General features: G+C 35.3%; 1 protein-coding gene across 6 annotated transcripts in view; it reads right to left on the bottom strand.

The window, feature by feature from the left end:
* The window catches only part of LOC134531984 (regulating synaptic membrane exocytosis protein 2), a 312,665-nt gene that overhangs the window by 57,092 nt on the left and 239,663 nt on the right, over positions 1-15,910 (bottom strand). For 3 of the 6 annotated variants that reach the window (XR_010075102.1, XR_010075106.1, XM_063368090.1), the window contains 3 exons: positions 15,272-15,414; positions 12,356-12,511; positions 6,550-6,700 (listed from right to left, as the gene is read on the bottom strand). Coding sequence is in view for 1 of the 6 variants with exons in the window: in XM_063368090.1 (XP_063224160.1) it covers positions 6,550-6,700; positions 12,356-12,511; positions 15,272-15,414 (450 nt within the window). In the remaining 5 variants the exon portion in view is untranslated. The remainder of the gene's footprint in view (positions 1-6,549; positions 6,701-12,355; positions 12,512-15,271; positions 15,415-15,910) is intronic. The other 3 variants (XR_010075105.1, XR_010075104.1, XR_010075103.1) reach the window with 3 other exon arrangements.

The raw sequence follows: 15,910 nt of genomic DNA, 5'->3' as shown, positions 1-15,910 counted from the left end.
AAGGTTATTGTGGGCTCCACATCGTTTGAGTACCAACTCAGTGCTCATAAATTATGAGTCATTCCGGGGTGTTAAATCAACCACGTAGTTCCTTAGTGTGACTACGAGAATGGTTCACGCTTCAAATAAATCAATTCTTGCCACAAGGGATTCCTACGAGTTTAATGTAGATGTGTACGAGGGCGTGTAGTATTTTTCACGGGAAATAAAAACTTGTTTGAGAAACTGTGTTACTCTGGTAGTGTGCTGACCACCTTCAGGTAAGAGGTGTGTGGGATGCCTTAAAGAGTCCACATTATCTTCAATCTGTGTAAGCGTGCCTGACGCTGAGAGCAGGCCAAGTCTTGTTAATTTTGGTTAGTTAAGGAGGGTCCGAATCTCACTTCCACATGGGCAATGTCACACCTTGAGAGGAGTCTTTGCCGGGTCTATGCGCTCGTAAACATACCATGGCGCCCAATTAGTAACTTTTCCCATCAAAATCACCCTTCATACTTAGTACAACAGTTTTTTTTTTTAGGTTGCTGCAAACTATTAATTTATTTTCTTAACGGAATTTCAAACAGCGTATCAATTTATTCACGAATATCAAATATTTTTAAAAACCCAATTCAAACTTACAGTAAACCTTTTTTCTTCTACATCACAGTAAGAGCAACAAAGATTGATACAAATTTCTGTAGGTACCTTAGGGATTTTTTCTCTTGTGTAAAACTTTGATTTTTGGTGTTGTACTTCTTAAGCAACATGGCTGACAGACTTTATTAATCTTAACACAAAATACCATTGGTTGCAATGATATGACTTTAAAACAGAGAATGTCAAAGATAATTATATTGTAATAATTTCATTAAATTATGTGAACAGTGAGGATTTATGGGAATGTTATGAACAGCTATGGCCGCCAATAAATCTAAATTTCCATGTTAGATCTATTGTAATGAATAATTAAAAAAAAAAAAACTGAAATGTTGAGTTGATTATAAAACAGTTTCACTCAAATTCTATTATTTTTGCAGATTTGTCTAGATTTTTCCTGACGTTCCAAACGTCCACCTATATAATTCACATCTGACAAATAACAATCGGTTTGTGCCAAGTTTATGACTTTCGAGGATTTCAGCTTGTTTGTCGGATAGAGATTCCAAATTGGAGATTGTGAAAACAAACGACAGAATGATGGAAACGGAACAGCAACTAACTAATGAACATAAAACCTGCCTTCTGGTCATTCCCCACCCATTTTTATTTACAAAGTTCCAATTTTAAGTGAGAAACCTTGAATTTGAATTGAATAGGTGTAAGGATACAAAAACCACTATAACAAACTTATTGAAAAAAAAAAAACTTAAATGATAAAAATTACCTTTTGTTGCTTGGGTTCATTCTTCCAGACCAAATCTTAAATATTTTACATACCTATGTACTTTTGGCTGTACCTCTTTGGACAACATACCTCTCATCTGTTCACACAGGCAACTAAGTATGTCTACTCATTTGTAGAAAACTATATAATGGTTCACAAAATAAGCACTTAGTTTCCTAAAATCCAGGTCACATTATTCTAGTCAATGTTCCGCGCTTTAACCCTTGATATGTCTATAGAGTACGGAATATAAACCTTTAATACTTGTATAATCAACACATGAATAATAAGGCAACACGAAAAACTGCTTAAGGTAGGTAGTACACCTAACACTCATTTGGATCTAACAATTTTTTTCCAGATTAATTCCCACTTCTGCTTTTGTATTGACTCCGGCAAAAGCAAGTATAGTTCAGTGTTAAACTGCCTAATATTTTCTAATCTGTTACTAGACTGAAGCAATGATTACACTGAAACTGGTTTATAGGTATTTATGTTAAGGACAAATTGTTTCAAGTATATTTTCTAGAGAGTCTGGAAAAGTAAACGGAAAATTTAACTGTATCATTACTGTTCGGGCACATTAAGATATAGGTATCTAAATTTGGTTTCGCTGCAGTATCTTCTTGACTACAATCCCGGGGATTACAAACAATATTTGAAAATATAACTTGAGTTCACCAAATTTTCTTAATTCTTCCATAAAAAAAAAATTATAAATTGCTCCTAAACAATGATCTATGAGTCTAGAAGTAGAAAATATTATTTACAAACAATCTGAAGTGAAAATCTAAAAAAAAAAAAATTGACAAATCCAAGTAAGTGTGTCATGTACGGCCATTGAAGTTAATGAAGTGCCTGCCTGCTAATATCGATCACAGAAACATAAAGACAAGAAAAATTATGACCAGCAGATAAACATAACTTTATGGACAGAAAATCATAGCCAATAGAATACTCAGTTCACACTCACTTTCAAACTGTAATATTAAGAGAAATGTCTTGGAATGGTAATTATAAGAGCACTTGAAAAAAATTGCTATGGTGAAGGAAAAAAAAAGCTATTGTCTACAATGATGCAAATTATGCCTGCAAATATAAATCAGCAATATCTCATTTTTTCATTGCAATTAATTATTTTCATCAAACTGTTTGAACAGAGCTAGGTTAAAACAATTGTTTTCAAAATGTTTTAATTTAAAAAAATGTACATATTCATGCCAAAAAAAAATTACACAATCTTTCACTAAAAAAAGTTCATAACTATTCAACTTAGGTATATTCCTGTTAAAAAGTTTCTCAACGTACTTAATGATTAGTTATTTACAGAGAAAACTAATTAAAAAGGTAAAATTTATTGTATTACTAAACCAATTACTTTTAAACAAATTATGAAGGAAATTTTCTTAAGTGAGTTTCTAAAGAGAGCATCACTGTAATTAATTATGAGTTAAATGTAGACCTCCAAGTGCAGTTGGTTGAAATACTATTTTTGGTGAAAATGGTTTTCGTTAGAATCCTGGTTATGGATGTGCATGGCATTTTTAACTGTAAGATTATGTTAAATTTAGTTTGACAGCTGCCCCTTAATGAGTGGGACCCTCAGCCACTTACTTTTGCTTGCGGGGTTATAATATTTTGGTGAGAGGCCTTGAGTTAGTGATAGAGTGGAGAGATGGGTAGGTACTCTGGTATGAAAGAGCCCGGGGGCTAATTATATGACTATAAATTTTGTACTGACTCTGACAGAAGCATGTATGTTCCATGTTGGACTGCCTAATGTTTTCTAATCTGTTACTGAAGCAATAATTACACTGAAACTGGTTTGTGATGATATGATAAAGATAATGCAATTTTTTTTACAGACCACAATCAATTTACTGGTTCTTGAAGTGATTTATATAATAATGTTAACGAAATCACGGATAGCGTAAACTAAGTTATTGTGGACAATGCTGACATCATTGGAAATAAAATATTCAAGATAAACTTATCGGCAAACATTTTAAAGATGAAACTTCGTTGAATTCAAAAATTACAAAAAATAAATAAAACTGTAGTTCTTCCTTTTACAATTACTGACCATATTTTTCACAAGAAACTAGACAAACAAGGGGGGAAAAAAGGGACATCTGGGGCTCTGGGTGGTTGTCTGGCTTGCCCGGCTCTTAATGAGACCAATAAAATAATTTATTATGAGCTAAGCTTTATAGTTCAAACTATGACCTAGCATATTTTAAACAGTATCAATCAATGCGGATGTACACCGACATTCTATTGTTTGACGGTTATTTTGTTCTTGTCACTGTTTCATTGAGGGAATAAACACATTACTCACCACACAATTTAGGTTAGCAATTGACTTGAGACTGAATGGGTCTCAAAATTTTCGGTATAGCATTTAGGGATCGTAACATGAGGTGACATGCAACACTTGGAACATGAATTATAACTAATTTGTTCTGATATGTATTGAAAAATTTTGAATATTGGCTTGAACCTAGCATGTAATTAGTGTAGGTGTTGTGTTTCCTCAGGGGTCTTCTATTCGTCCCACCACTGTATTCCACTTGCTTACAATATTATACATTTTACTATGAGCTTGTGTCTTTCTTTCTTTGAATATTTTTTATTTAACAAACACACAGCTTATTACTCTGGTATATAATAATGTATAATAATAAGATAGATAAGGGTACCTTTTTTTTTTTTGTAATTTAGGTACCGGAATAATCTGACTAATATTACCAATATGTATAGTATTGTTCAAATTTATTGTTTCTGACTCAAAAGCATAAACATAAACTAAGTTATGCTATTTTACTATATTTAACTTTGTATTCTGTAGAAAATTCAAAATTAAACTTAAACAACCTGTTGAGAATGTAAAATGCTATTGTTATTAAAGGAATTTACATATACCAGTCAGATAAATTAGCTCCTAAAAAATTTTGGTTGAGTGAAATTTTCACAATTTTTTTAAATTTTTTGTAAGCTTAAAAAAAATTTCCTCCTGTACCTTTAATTAAAGTCAGGTAGCCCATTTTTAACACACTCTGAAAGTTAAGTGTATTGAAAAAAATACATGAATGGTTTTTAAGTATCAGGTTGTACTCAAATGTATTTTAGATAAAATTTGTTTACCGTCACCATTTTTTGTCACCTTTTAACTCTTCTTCATCTAATCCCTTGGCCAGACTTTCAAAGACAAAAAAAATTATTTTATAGATAGAAAAAAAAAATTCAAAAGTTTTTTTGGAAAAAAGGAACATTGTCGAGTGGAAATGAGATATTGCCGTGATTTAAGACAAAACTCCAGCTACGTGTACTAAACCCCCTAAGGGAGAAAAAAATTTGTTACATTTTTTGCATCTACATACCTACTGCATGCCCTTAATGCAATTGATTAATAATAATTAATTTACATAAATAAAAGATAAAACACATTACATCTGCTTTCTGTGGAACAGTGTGGAAACAATGCCTGCCTACGAAATTAAAAACAGTCTACACAACATACCAATGCTTCCAAACAAAGGAAATAATAAATGGTTTCGTAAAGAGTACAAGAAAACAAGGAGACTAGACGTCATGTTAATGTTTCCAAAGTCACGCTACAGCAGACGGCAGCAGCATCGGCAGCGGCAGCACAGCGGGGCGAGAAGCGGCTAGCAACGAACAAGAGAGCTGGGGACGAGGAGGGTTTCCGTGGAAGCTCGGGAGTCGGCGCTTCCCGACACCGACACCGCGACCGATCACGCTCGACGTGATCCGGCGTGCCGTGCGCAGTTGTTTCCGCTACTCACCGTTTAGATCTGGGACATCAAAAAAAAAAAAAAAAAAGAGACAAGACGAGAGAGAGAAAGAAAAAAAATTTTTTTTGCCACTACGGTCCATGGTAATGAATGAAACTCCTCGCATTATAAACAGAACAGTGTTAGTCCTCCCTCGTTTGAAATTCGATAATGTATAATACTCCGCAAATTATGCGCGTCTTGTCTTCATCTGCCCGACTTTTGTTTCAAGGTGTTTCTGCAATCTAAAACATTAAGTGACTGAGCAATACTTTTATTATTAGCCAAATCCAATGATTCGTTGCATTGTGAAAAAGTGAATGCATACAAGGATTAGACTTTTAAAAAAATCGGAAATTTTTGAGAACGTAAATATTTCTAGCAGATATGGACAGTTTATACCTCTGGCCGGTGAGGAGCGTGCTAGGGAAGTCTCGGCAAATGCAGGGGATGAAGTATCCCGTCCCGGCTTCCTGCTTCCACGAGGGGTGGAGGGGGGAACAAGGGGAGAGGCACGGGACGTCGCCCCACGAGGAGACGGGATCATGTTCAGGGCACACAACCACACGGTTACGGGCGGAAAAAAAAATACTTTTTTTTTTTTTTTTTTCAAGGGTTCGATCGCTTCTGCAGCTTGTGGCTTTCAGCCTCCCATCATCGCAACGTCAGTCAGTTTGGGAGCAGCCGGAGACGTGGTGCAGAGAGGGACCAGGGGCAGAGCCGCTAGAGTGGGGGGGGGGGGGGGGTTGATTGGACGTGCAGGGAACGCATCAGAGGAGCGAGTGGATGGCTCATAGCAAATTCCATCCCGACGGAGCGATCAAAATATCTGCAAACTTGAAATTTTTCTTAGCAAAACAGTTTAATCAAAACAAATTTTTAATCCCGTAAACCTTACATTAAACTGATTAAATTATTAATTTGCGTATGGATAAAATTATTCATATTAATCACAAAAAAAAATATTTGCAGTTTAGAAAAAAAGTCACAAATCCTTTTTAGGTATGTAATTACGTAACTCAAATGTTTTCGTGTGTGTTACGGAAGAGAAAATACTTATGTAATGAAAATGTTTTAAGTTGTAGTGGTAAGATGATTACTGCGATGTTAGTAGACAGCATCTTCGTAAAAGCGTTTTTAAACATAGTACGTGAAGAATGCGGATGGTCAGTCACTAACTCGTAACTCGATTGCAAGCCGGAAGAACTGAAAAGTGTTTGCGCTTCTCGCACAGTGTCCAGACAAGTCTGCCAATTGAAAAGAGTAAAAAAGAGCAGGTCTGCTTCAGAAATGTTTCGCACTGGACCGGGGAGCTGGAACGTGCCGGGAGGGATGCGGGTGTTGGAAGGGACGGTCCGGGTTTTTTCGGCTCGGTGGTTGTTGGCGAACCTGTCTCCATCTTGCGAGCCCTCCCCGTCGCTGGAGACACTCGAGCCCTGTTTGCCCAGGTGCCGCACGTCGTCCGGCAAAACCTCTTCGCTTCTATGGACGGTAAACGAAGTTTTGCCTTTACGCCCAAAACCTAACCTACGTTTGCGACCTGGAGGTTGGGAGACACAATTATACAAGCATAGTTCCTCGTGAACTGTAGGAGGGGGGAGGGGGAAGAACAAGTCAGTAACTTAAGAAACACACACACACACACAGACAAAAAAAAAAGACAAAAACTCAAAAATAAAAATAAAAATACAGTACTGGAGCTAAACTGCAAAGAACAGCTATTAACCACACACACTTACCAAATTTTCAGTAACAGAAACATGGTGATCATAAACATGCCTTGTGATCAATTACGTTGAGTTGAGTTATTTATAAGAAAATGTATTAATGAACTGTTATTTCAGATAAAATTCACGGGGGTTTGTCGTCTTATAAATGTTCAATTTAAACTACGTGCTTGCTGAGAAAAAAAAATCTGCACTCATTCAAATCATCAAAATTATTGGCTGGCTTCCACAATAGGTGAATCAAGAATTCACCAATATATTGACTGGGCACTAATACACAAGAAACATGCATACTTTCCCAGTATAAAAAGTTGTTGGTTACCTATTAGCAACAATAACTTTTTATTCTTGGCCAGCCAATTTAGATTGTAAAATCTTGATACAATATTGTTCATTAGAACTGCAGCAACTAAAAGCATCCTTTATTCTTACCTGGTAATCAAGATCATTATGCTTAAAACAAATTAAACTTAAATAATATCTGAAATTTTGACAAATTGGCTATTTTTCTGACACAAAAATCTTTTTGGTAAGCTAGTGTGATCCAGCCCGTTAAAACATACATGTTGTTAACCACGCACAACACAAATAATTTAGTAAAAATTAAAACTATGCAATACTTAAAACATATATCACCTCTATTAAAAATAATTTGAATGCTACACTAAAAAAAAAATTATAATTTACAAAACCTTAAAAACAACATACGCTAATAAATATTTAGGCAGGAAATCTATAGTAGCAATGAAGAAACACACCAATAAAAATTATTTGCTAGAGACTTAGAGAGATTTTTCATGTTAACTTTTAACATGTCTTACAACTTAACCAAAGAATTAAAAATAAAATATTACTTTACAAAAAAGAACAAACAAATTCTGAAGCTCATGAAAAATTTATTTTAAAGTATTTATAATCATTAATTTTTTTCTTTCAACTAAAGTAAAGATATTCATATATGTAACTAATTTTTTCCACTGCCAGTATCAGAAGAGCAATTACTACACTTACTTAATTGTGACTTAACAATTAATGTATAGCAATCACAAAAAACTTATTTACACTACTAACAGCAGGTGTGAAATTGCTTGCGAAAATTTTACTGTAAAATTTTAGCTCAAAATAATATTTTTGTAATAAGTTTTTTTTTTTTTTTCAGTAGTATGATACAATTTAAAAAAATCCTTTCTACCACTTATAACTTACTTATTTTTATCAATGAAACAAGAATTATCTCAAGGAAAAACCTACTGTGTAATCTGCTGAGATAAGGTTCTTTAAATACCACACAAATTTTTCTACAGAATTCTTGGTTTTCAGCTAATTGGATACTGAAAGTTTACAATTTGTGGTAATTTAGAACCTTACCTGTCCACACATATTACGAACCCTATTATGTATAATTAAAAATGAATTAGCCTTCGTTCATGCATTTTTAATCACCAGTATGAGGTAAACAAAATACCACAGTTACCTGTTTTAACAAGTTGACTGCCTTTTTATTGAAAATACATATTATTGGTAGATAACACAGTGGCATTTAGGGAAACAGTTCTATGCAACTTTAAATAAGCTACATTAGGTGAAAAAACTGTTTCAGAAAAATTTAATTATTTAAATACCGGTACAAGAAAAGTTTTAATTGTGGAAGCATGGGTTAGTGTATAAGACTGTATGTTTACCTGCAAAATATAATAATATAAATGCATAGTTAAAATTTTTAGTAAATAAAAAAAAAGTAAAAAAAAAGTTTTCCTAGTTTATTTCAGGATTAAATATTAGTGTTTTTTTCCACTGATACATCAATTTTTAAACACTCAAGTGTGCAAAAAACAACAATAGATGCATTGGGAATTATCAAAACAGTTAGTTGCATAATCACTGTTAGTTTAAATTAGAGTATTGTAAATATTTATTTTTAAAAATGCATGATTATAGTAATTAAAATACTATTTGGAATATGTGTACTACAACTTTAACAGTTTGTCTAAGTTATTCTTGATTTTTATTGTTATTTAATTTATAAATTTAATTTTTAAAGATATAACTCACAGATAGATAGTTTTGACAGATAGTTTTAAATAAGATGCCACATTGAATTAAGAATGAGAAATTTCAAATTTTGGAAAAAAAAAGAAAAGTCAGAAGTCTCACAACATAAGACACAAAATCATTGTCTGTGAATGAAAAAGTAAAATATCACAAATAAATTATTTAAATATAGAAGCTTTTGGCTTTGTTTACTGAAATTTTTAATTTTGACTGCAAAAAGCTTAACTAATGGTTTCTAAAATATTTTATTTTTGGTAAGAGCTGTTTGCATAAGTAAAAAAATTGTAAGGTTTAACAAATTTAAAAATTCTGGTGTGCACGTCTCCTGACACAAGTCATAAGCAACATCTACAAACACTGATCAGAATGTTCAACATCGGGAAATTTCACAAATCAAGCCTGTTGACACACAAATGTGACACTTCCATGGAAAAAGTAATGAAGTTACACCAAGACTGGTTACCAATCGAACTTATGGAACACTGGTCATCTGAATGTGGAGTCACTCACACATCATCCACAGAGGCAAGATTCCATTTTTTTTTATCCATAGCACTGGTATTGAATTATTTTTATTGAGAGCTGAAGAGACTTGATGTTGCTGTTAATATTTTAATCAATTCTGTATAACATGGATCTGCACAGAAACACGTGTTCATGTCGTTCCCTCGGGAAAACCGTTTATTCTTTTGGCATTGTGTATTCCCGACACAAATCCAAGCCAAAAGTTCCAGAGAATGTTGGCATAACACCAGCTTATTTTCATTGGTTAAAGAGTTAATAAAGGACACTCGTGTCAAAGATGTGATATGAAGCGAGGCAAGCAAAGGGGAGAAAATACTAAATAATCTTTCATTTCCACTAACAAATTGAAAGGATTTGAAAGCAATCAGTGGTGCCATTCCCCATCCGCTTCCCCTCTCCAGGAAATGAAATTCTGCATCCACTCCTGGTGGTAAGGTACCGGACCCAGGTTCAAATCTTCATCTGTCCATCCTAATTTCTGTTTCCTGTGATTTCCCAAGATTGTCATCCATACAAAAACTATGATACTGAGTGGTTCCCTAAAAATATTTTGTAGTAGACATGAAGGAATAGGTGTAATGCACCTATATGCCACTTTCAAGAATCTGTACTAGTAATTTAATTTCTTAAAATCATTGTGAAAAAAATCTGTATTTTGATATACAGTAGAACCTTGTTATAATGTTCCTGCTTATAAAGTTTTCCCGCATATACTGTCATCTTTTTTAAATCCTGACATTTTCCCCATGACAATGTATTTACATTGTGTGTGTGTGTTGTCTTTCGAATAATGCATTTTCTGCTTTTAACATTTGCTTTCTACTTGTTACATTCAATAAATGCAAGAACTTTCCATATCTGTGAAGTTAACCACATTAAACCATTTACTTTACACTTTACATACATTTTTATTTACAATTACTGCTATACTGCTTATATACAAAAGAAAAATGGTAGCACTAAATTAGCATTGGCCAATGCTGTGTATTTAATATATAAAACTTAACACTAACAGTGCCTTTCTCTTGAAAAACAAAATACTAAATCCTTTCGTTCACTTGCATTCTGGTGAGTTTTTAGATGTACATATGTAATTATACAATATTTTAGTTTGCCAACCATTCTGCCATGGCACAAATAGAACAAAAAGCATTTTCAATTGCTGATAGGGTTGAATTTATTTCATTCGTTGTCAGCAAAACTCAAAAAAAAAATATTTTCAAGTAACGAAGGAATTGGATATAGGCATTGCCACTCTAAATGCCATCATCGCAAATTGTGAGATAATTTTACAAAAAATGTGGCAGTGTTGGCTTCGTTTAAACAAATTCGAGCATGAAGAGTAGTGGTTTGAACACAAAATTTGTGTACATAGCTAAATGAGTATATCGTTAAAAAGTTTAGATACTGACAACAGCTGATTTAATATTTCCTGCTAATAAAGTTTTTCCCCTCTGATCACAATTTTTTTTTTTTTTTTCATTTTGCCCCCTTGAGAAACATTATAACAGAGTTCTGCTGTGTGAACACAGAACAACCATTCAGACTTCACATATTCTAAAATGCTTTTCGTAAACAGACACCACTCCAATATCTTGAGTGTTTTTCAAACTGCATGGGTTTTTCTGATGCTCTGCACACCATACATGTGCCCAGATAGGCAGAGTTCTTAAGGCTCAGTCCCACATGGAAAGTTGATAGTAATTTTATTTCTATGATATTACTTTGCTCTATGGGCTATTTCTGTAAATTTTATCATGATAGCTCTCTTGCCTATGTGATTCGGTGGCAATTTTCGTCACCAGATAACCATATATTTACTAAACGTTATTTGAAAGATGCAAAACGCACACAAGTGACAATAACTATGAACGCTTGCACGACTTTTCACACTAATTATTTTACATTTAGTAAATGCTGAATCCTCAAAAACCTTCAAATCTTTAGTACACAAAGGATTTAATATTCGAGCAAAAAGATTCAAAGCAAAAATATTAGAGGAAATAAAGTAAATTAAATAATTTAACATTGATAACCTCTGAAGTTTACTAGGTCAATATTTTTGTCAATACACACCTATTCTGTTACAATTCCCCAAGATATTGTACTTTAATAAAAGTACAATATGTATTGATACTGGATACTGATTAGCGAAACAACCATTTAAAGGGTAGAATGTTTCAACACCAAAGTCATAATCTTTCATTTGTTGCACTCAATTTTATTTTTTGCCTCTTGACACCTAGATTCTAGTTCAAGGGGTATATTTGAGGTACTCTCTGGGGTTCCAATTGAGATTCGGGTTAGAAAATTGGGATTCGACCCGGCACTTGTAAATATATATATATATATATATTTTAATATTCGTGACAAAATGAACAGATGCAAAATAACTGTAGTGTTAAATTTACTGGAATAATTATGACACTACCCGCATGACGTGTGAGACAAAGTCTTAAGACACTAATTTCACTAAAATCAGTTCAGTGTGTTGAAGCAGTGTGGGCACTGCACAGCATTCCTTCCCCTACTTTCCCCTTCCTCTCCAACCTCCCCTCCCTTGTCTCGTATATCCTGCGGTAATGCACGAGGAACGCATAATTATTGCTAATTTGCTAATTTGCTTGTGATCAACTAATATATGCATGTTATATGTTTTGGCTCTATATTTTTATAAATAAATAGATATTTTTGCACATGATTTATATTATTTGTTACAGCACCAGTCCGCCATTGCCGTGGGTTTTATAGGAAACCTCCCCCCCCTCCTTGTTTTCTCTTTTTCAGTTGTTTAAGGCCGATACAGTGTCTCTCCTGATGGAATCTTGCCTCTGGCCGTCAGCCGCAACGCACTGACACACACACGGGAGCAGAGGCGGGGTCGGCCCTACCTGTGGCGGACAGCTGCGACGTGGAGTTGCTCTTCTTGCCGAGGCCCGCGAACTGGCCCGACTTGGAGCCCCCGCCCCCGCCGCCCGCCATCTTGCGCCGGGGGCCCTCCATGCCGTGGGCGTGGCTGACCGCGGTGTCGCTCAGGCTGCCGTCTGCTGGAGGGCCCATGCACACACACGCCTCCGTCAGTCCCGCCGACCCCACATCTTTTCTCACCAAAATTAAGTTATTAAAAAAAAGTAAAAATAATTTTTTCGACACCGTACACATTGTAGTGTATAAGTTTAGGGAAAGTGACTGCAGAGAGACTGTAAGGAGGGCCAGGTTGGCAGGACTGTAGAGAGTGGGTAGTAGGCATGATGGCGGACAAGAGCTGTGAATGTGTGTGGCTTGTATGAAAATAAAGAAAATACTAAACACATATGTACATCACCGAAGATTTTTATTCCCTCCTAAATTTGTTTTCCGCAAATAGGAAAAACCACATGATCAAAATCAATTCCTTTTGCTACTTTGTTTTCAGTTTACAAGATGGCTAAGTCAGACAGCAGAAGCTTGACTCGTAATGGACCTTAGATAACTCTTGGTTAATCTTAGTTCGAAAAAAAAAAGTATTCTTTGACATGATGCTAATGAAACACATAATGTGAACAAGAACCTTAAGGTTTAAGTCAGATTTGGTATAGCATCAGAAGGCTACAACAAGCTCTAAAAATTTAAAGAACAACATTTCCTAGTTAACTGTCAAAGTTATTTATTGAACAAGTTTTAATTAACATAATTTAAAAAAAACTGTTGTGTGCCCAATTATTTTATAATTTTGGTAATTTTGTCACCCTTTCAGTGAATACACTCAGGGCATTCCTCTTCCTCAGCCTCTGTGCATGGGAGCATCCCGGAGATAAGTCTGTCTGTACCATTTATCAGTCGAGACAAGATTTTAACATTTTATTTTTAGCCCAATTATGTTTTTAAAACAAAAGAATTTGGTGTTATTGTATTTATTAAAAAAAAGCATTTTTTTAAAATGCTTACTCCACCAAAATAGCGATAAAAATTTATATGCTTCATTTTTATGATAAAAATAATTTTTAATAAATTGGTCTAAAACAGATACATTCAGAATCAGTACAATAAAAATAAATTAGTGAGGATTTTTGGTTTAAAAGTGATCATATAAGAGATGCACAATAAAAGAAATAAAATAAATTTTTCTGATTCGTGCACTTTGGTACCTACCATATTTTGTCCGGAAATAACATTCCTTGTGTTTCAAAAACTAACATATCATTTTTTTATGATTCTTATTAAGTTTTGGTTAATTCCATGATATAACTTGCAATTTTGTGCTGTATGATATATTAATTTGCATTTCGGTGTTACCTGTATGTGTTTTGACATGCTTTTCCATGTTATTTCAATTTTATCGTAATTCACCATTATAATCTTGTCTGTATGTAGAGACAGGATTTTATGATTTTATTCTTAGGGAAATTTTGTTCCTAAACCAGGAGATTACAGTGTTATTGTTTTATTTTTTATTTTTTATGAACTCTGTTTATTCATAATGATAGCATAATTTTCAACATAGACAACACTTACTTGTTCAATTAAAGTACGAGCTTCTAGCAAATAGCTACCCACCTGACATCATAAATCAGCACATGACATCAAACAAATCCTAAATCACTTAACAAAAAACTACAGATAAATCAAGTGGCACATTAATTATTACCAATGTTCATGGTCTCTCCGAAAAAATAAGACGTTTGGAAAACAAACACAGACTAAGAACAGTTTTCAAGTCAAATTCCACTATCAAAAGCATGATTACCAAAGTAAAACCAGCCATAGATAAGTTTCAATATCAGAACTGTGTGTATCAGATCCCCTGCGAATGTGGTTGTACGTACAAAGGAGAAACTGGAAGGGCCCTTTCAAGCATTAAGGAGACGAAACAGTACAAAAGTGCAATGGTGTATGTAAAAAAAACTGCATTAAATCAAAACTCCCCATTGCATGAATCATTTAAAGAACCTACCAAGATGTTTCATTACGACTTAACGACTTACTTCCCACACACACACAAAACCTCTAAGCCTGCCTGCTAGGCAAGATGATTGCTGCCTCCACTGTACTCAGTATATTTCAGAATGCAACTTTCGTTCAAAACAAAAATAGGCGGACTTATATTAATTTTGGGATCTTTTTAAACACGTGATAATGACATTAAAAAGTATGAAATAAAACAGAGACATCAATATAACATTCGAGTAATTGTAGAACAGTGATTTCTACCGATTTAGATACTGAATGACAAATCTAACATCGGTAATATGTCACGTACCTATATGTTTGGATGCTGTACCACAAACACTTTCATTAAAGTGGAAACCAGAGTTCCTGTATTTTTATGTGTTTTTTTGCATTGGCGTAGCTGTATTCATAAAGTTGGAGGGGACAAATAATGATTTTGATGTCATGTAAACCCATTCCCCTCTTACTAAGACGGGGGGTCCGGGGGTCCTCCACGGGAAAAATTTTGATTTTAAAAGTGCAAAATAGCGCTTTTTAAGCAGTTTTTGTATCTAACCATTGGATACATCGATGTTAAAATTATTATTGTTTCCTTAAGATAAAATTTGATGCGTGAAGAAATTACAAATAAAGTTGGGCAGAATAATATTATAAAATAAAAATATCACGGTCTAGAAAGTTGGGGAGGTACAGTCAGTCCCCTCCACCCAAAAAGTTCAGGGGGACACGTCCCCCCTGTCCCCCCCGGTTCCTATGCCCCTGGTTTTTTGATATGTTTATAACTTTTTTTACCTATATACAATGTACATACAGTAAAATGTTGTTTCTGAACTGGACACATAAGCAGGATCCCACACTTGAGTGGTCGGAACACTCACCAGCCTTCTCGTCGGGCGGGACGTCTGCGTTGGACAGGCTCCTGGTGAACGTCCCTCTCTTGCTGCCGCCCGGGCCGCCCATGTGGCCGCCCCCGTGCGGCCCCGCCATGCGCTGGCCGCCCCCGCCGTTCCCGTAGTCGCTGCTGGGTCGCGGGGAGGCGGGGAGGGCAAGGGCCAAGCAGTCAGCACCATCGACAGCAGGGACCAGCGAGGACTTACGACTACCACAGGTCTCAAACTCTACGCCGATGGTGGTCAGGGGAGGAGGCCCTGGCGAGGGAACGGGGCAGTCACCTGCTCGACACTTACTGGCTCGTTCCGAGGGCTGGTGTACCGGCTGCGCCGAGATCTGGGAGTTCCTCCTGCTATCGGGAGAGGCGTACGGTGGGCTACAGGATAACTTACGTTGGTCTACATTCGGCATTTGGCAATTACTAGCTTTTTCCAGGGACTTGTTTACCAGGGGTACAGATATCTGGGAGTTCCTCCTGCTATCGGGAGAGGTGTAAGGTATCATAAGTGCGTCTACGTTAGGTGTTTGGTATTTACTAGCTAGTTGTTCCCTGGACTGGTTGATCTGTCTTACAGAGCTCTGAGAGTTGCTCCTGCTATCGGGTGAGGCGTGCAGTAGGTTACAGG

This window comes from Bacillus rossius, chromosome 5, assembly GCF_032445375.1.
Source record: "Bacillus rossius redtenbacheri isolate Brsri chromosome 5, Brsri_v3, whole genome shotgun sequence".
NCBI lineage: Eukaryota > Metazoa > Arthropoda > Insecta > Phasmatodea > Bacillidae > Bacillus > Bacillus rossius.
The sequence above is the reverse complement of the archived record's forward strand: the minus strand, read 5'-3'. Positions and strand labels throughout refer to the sequence as shown.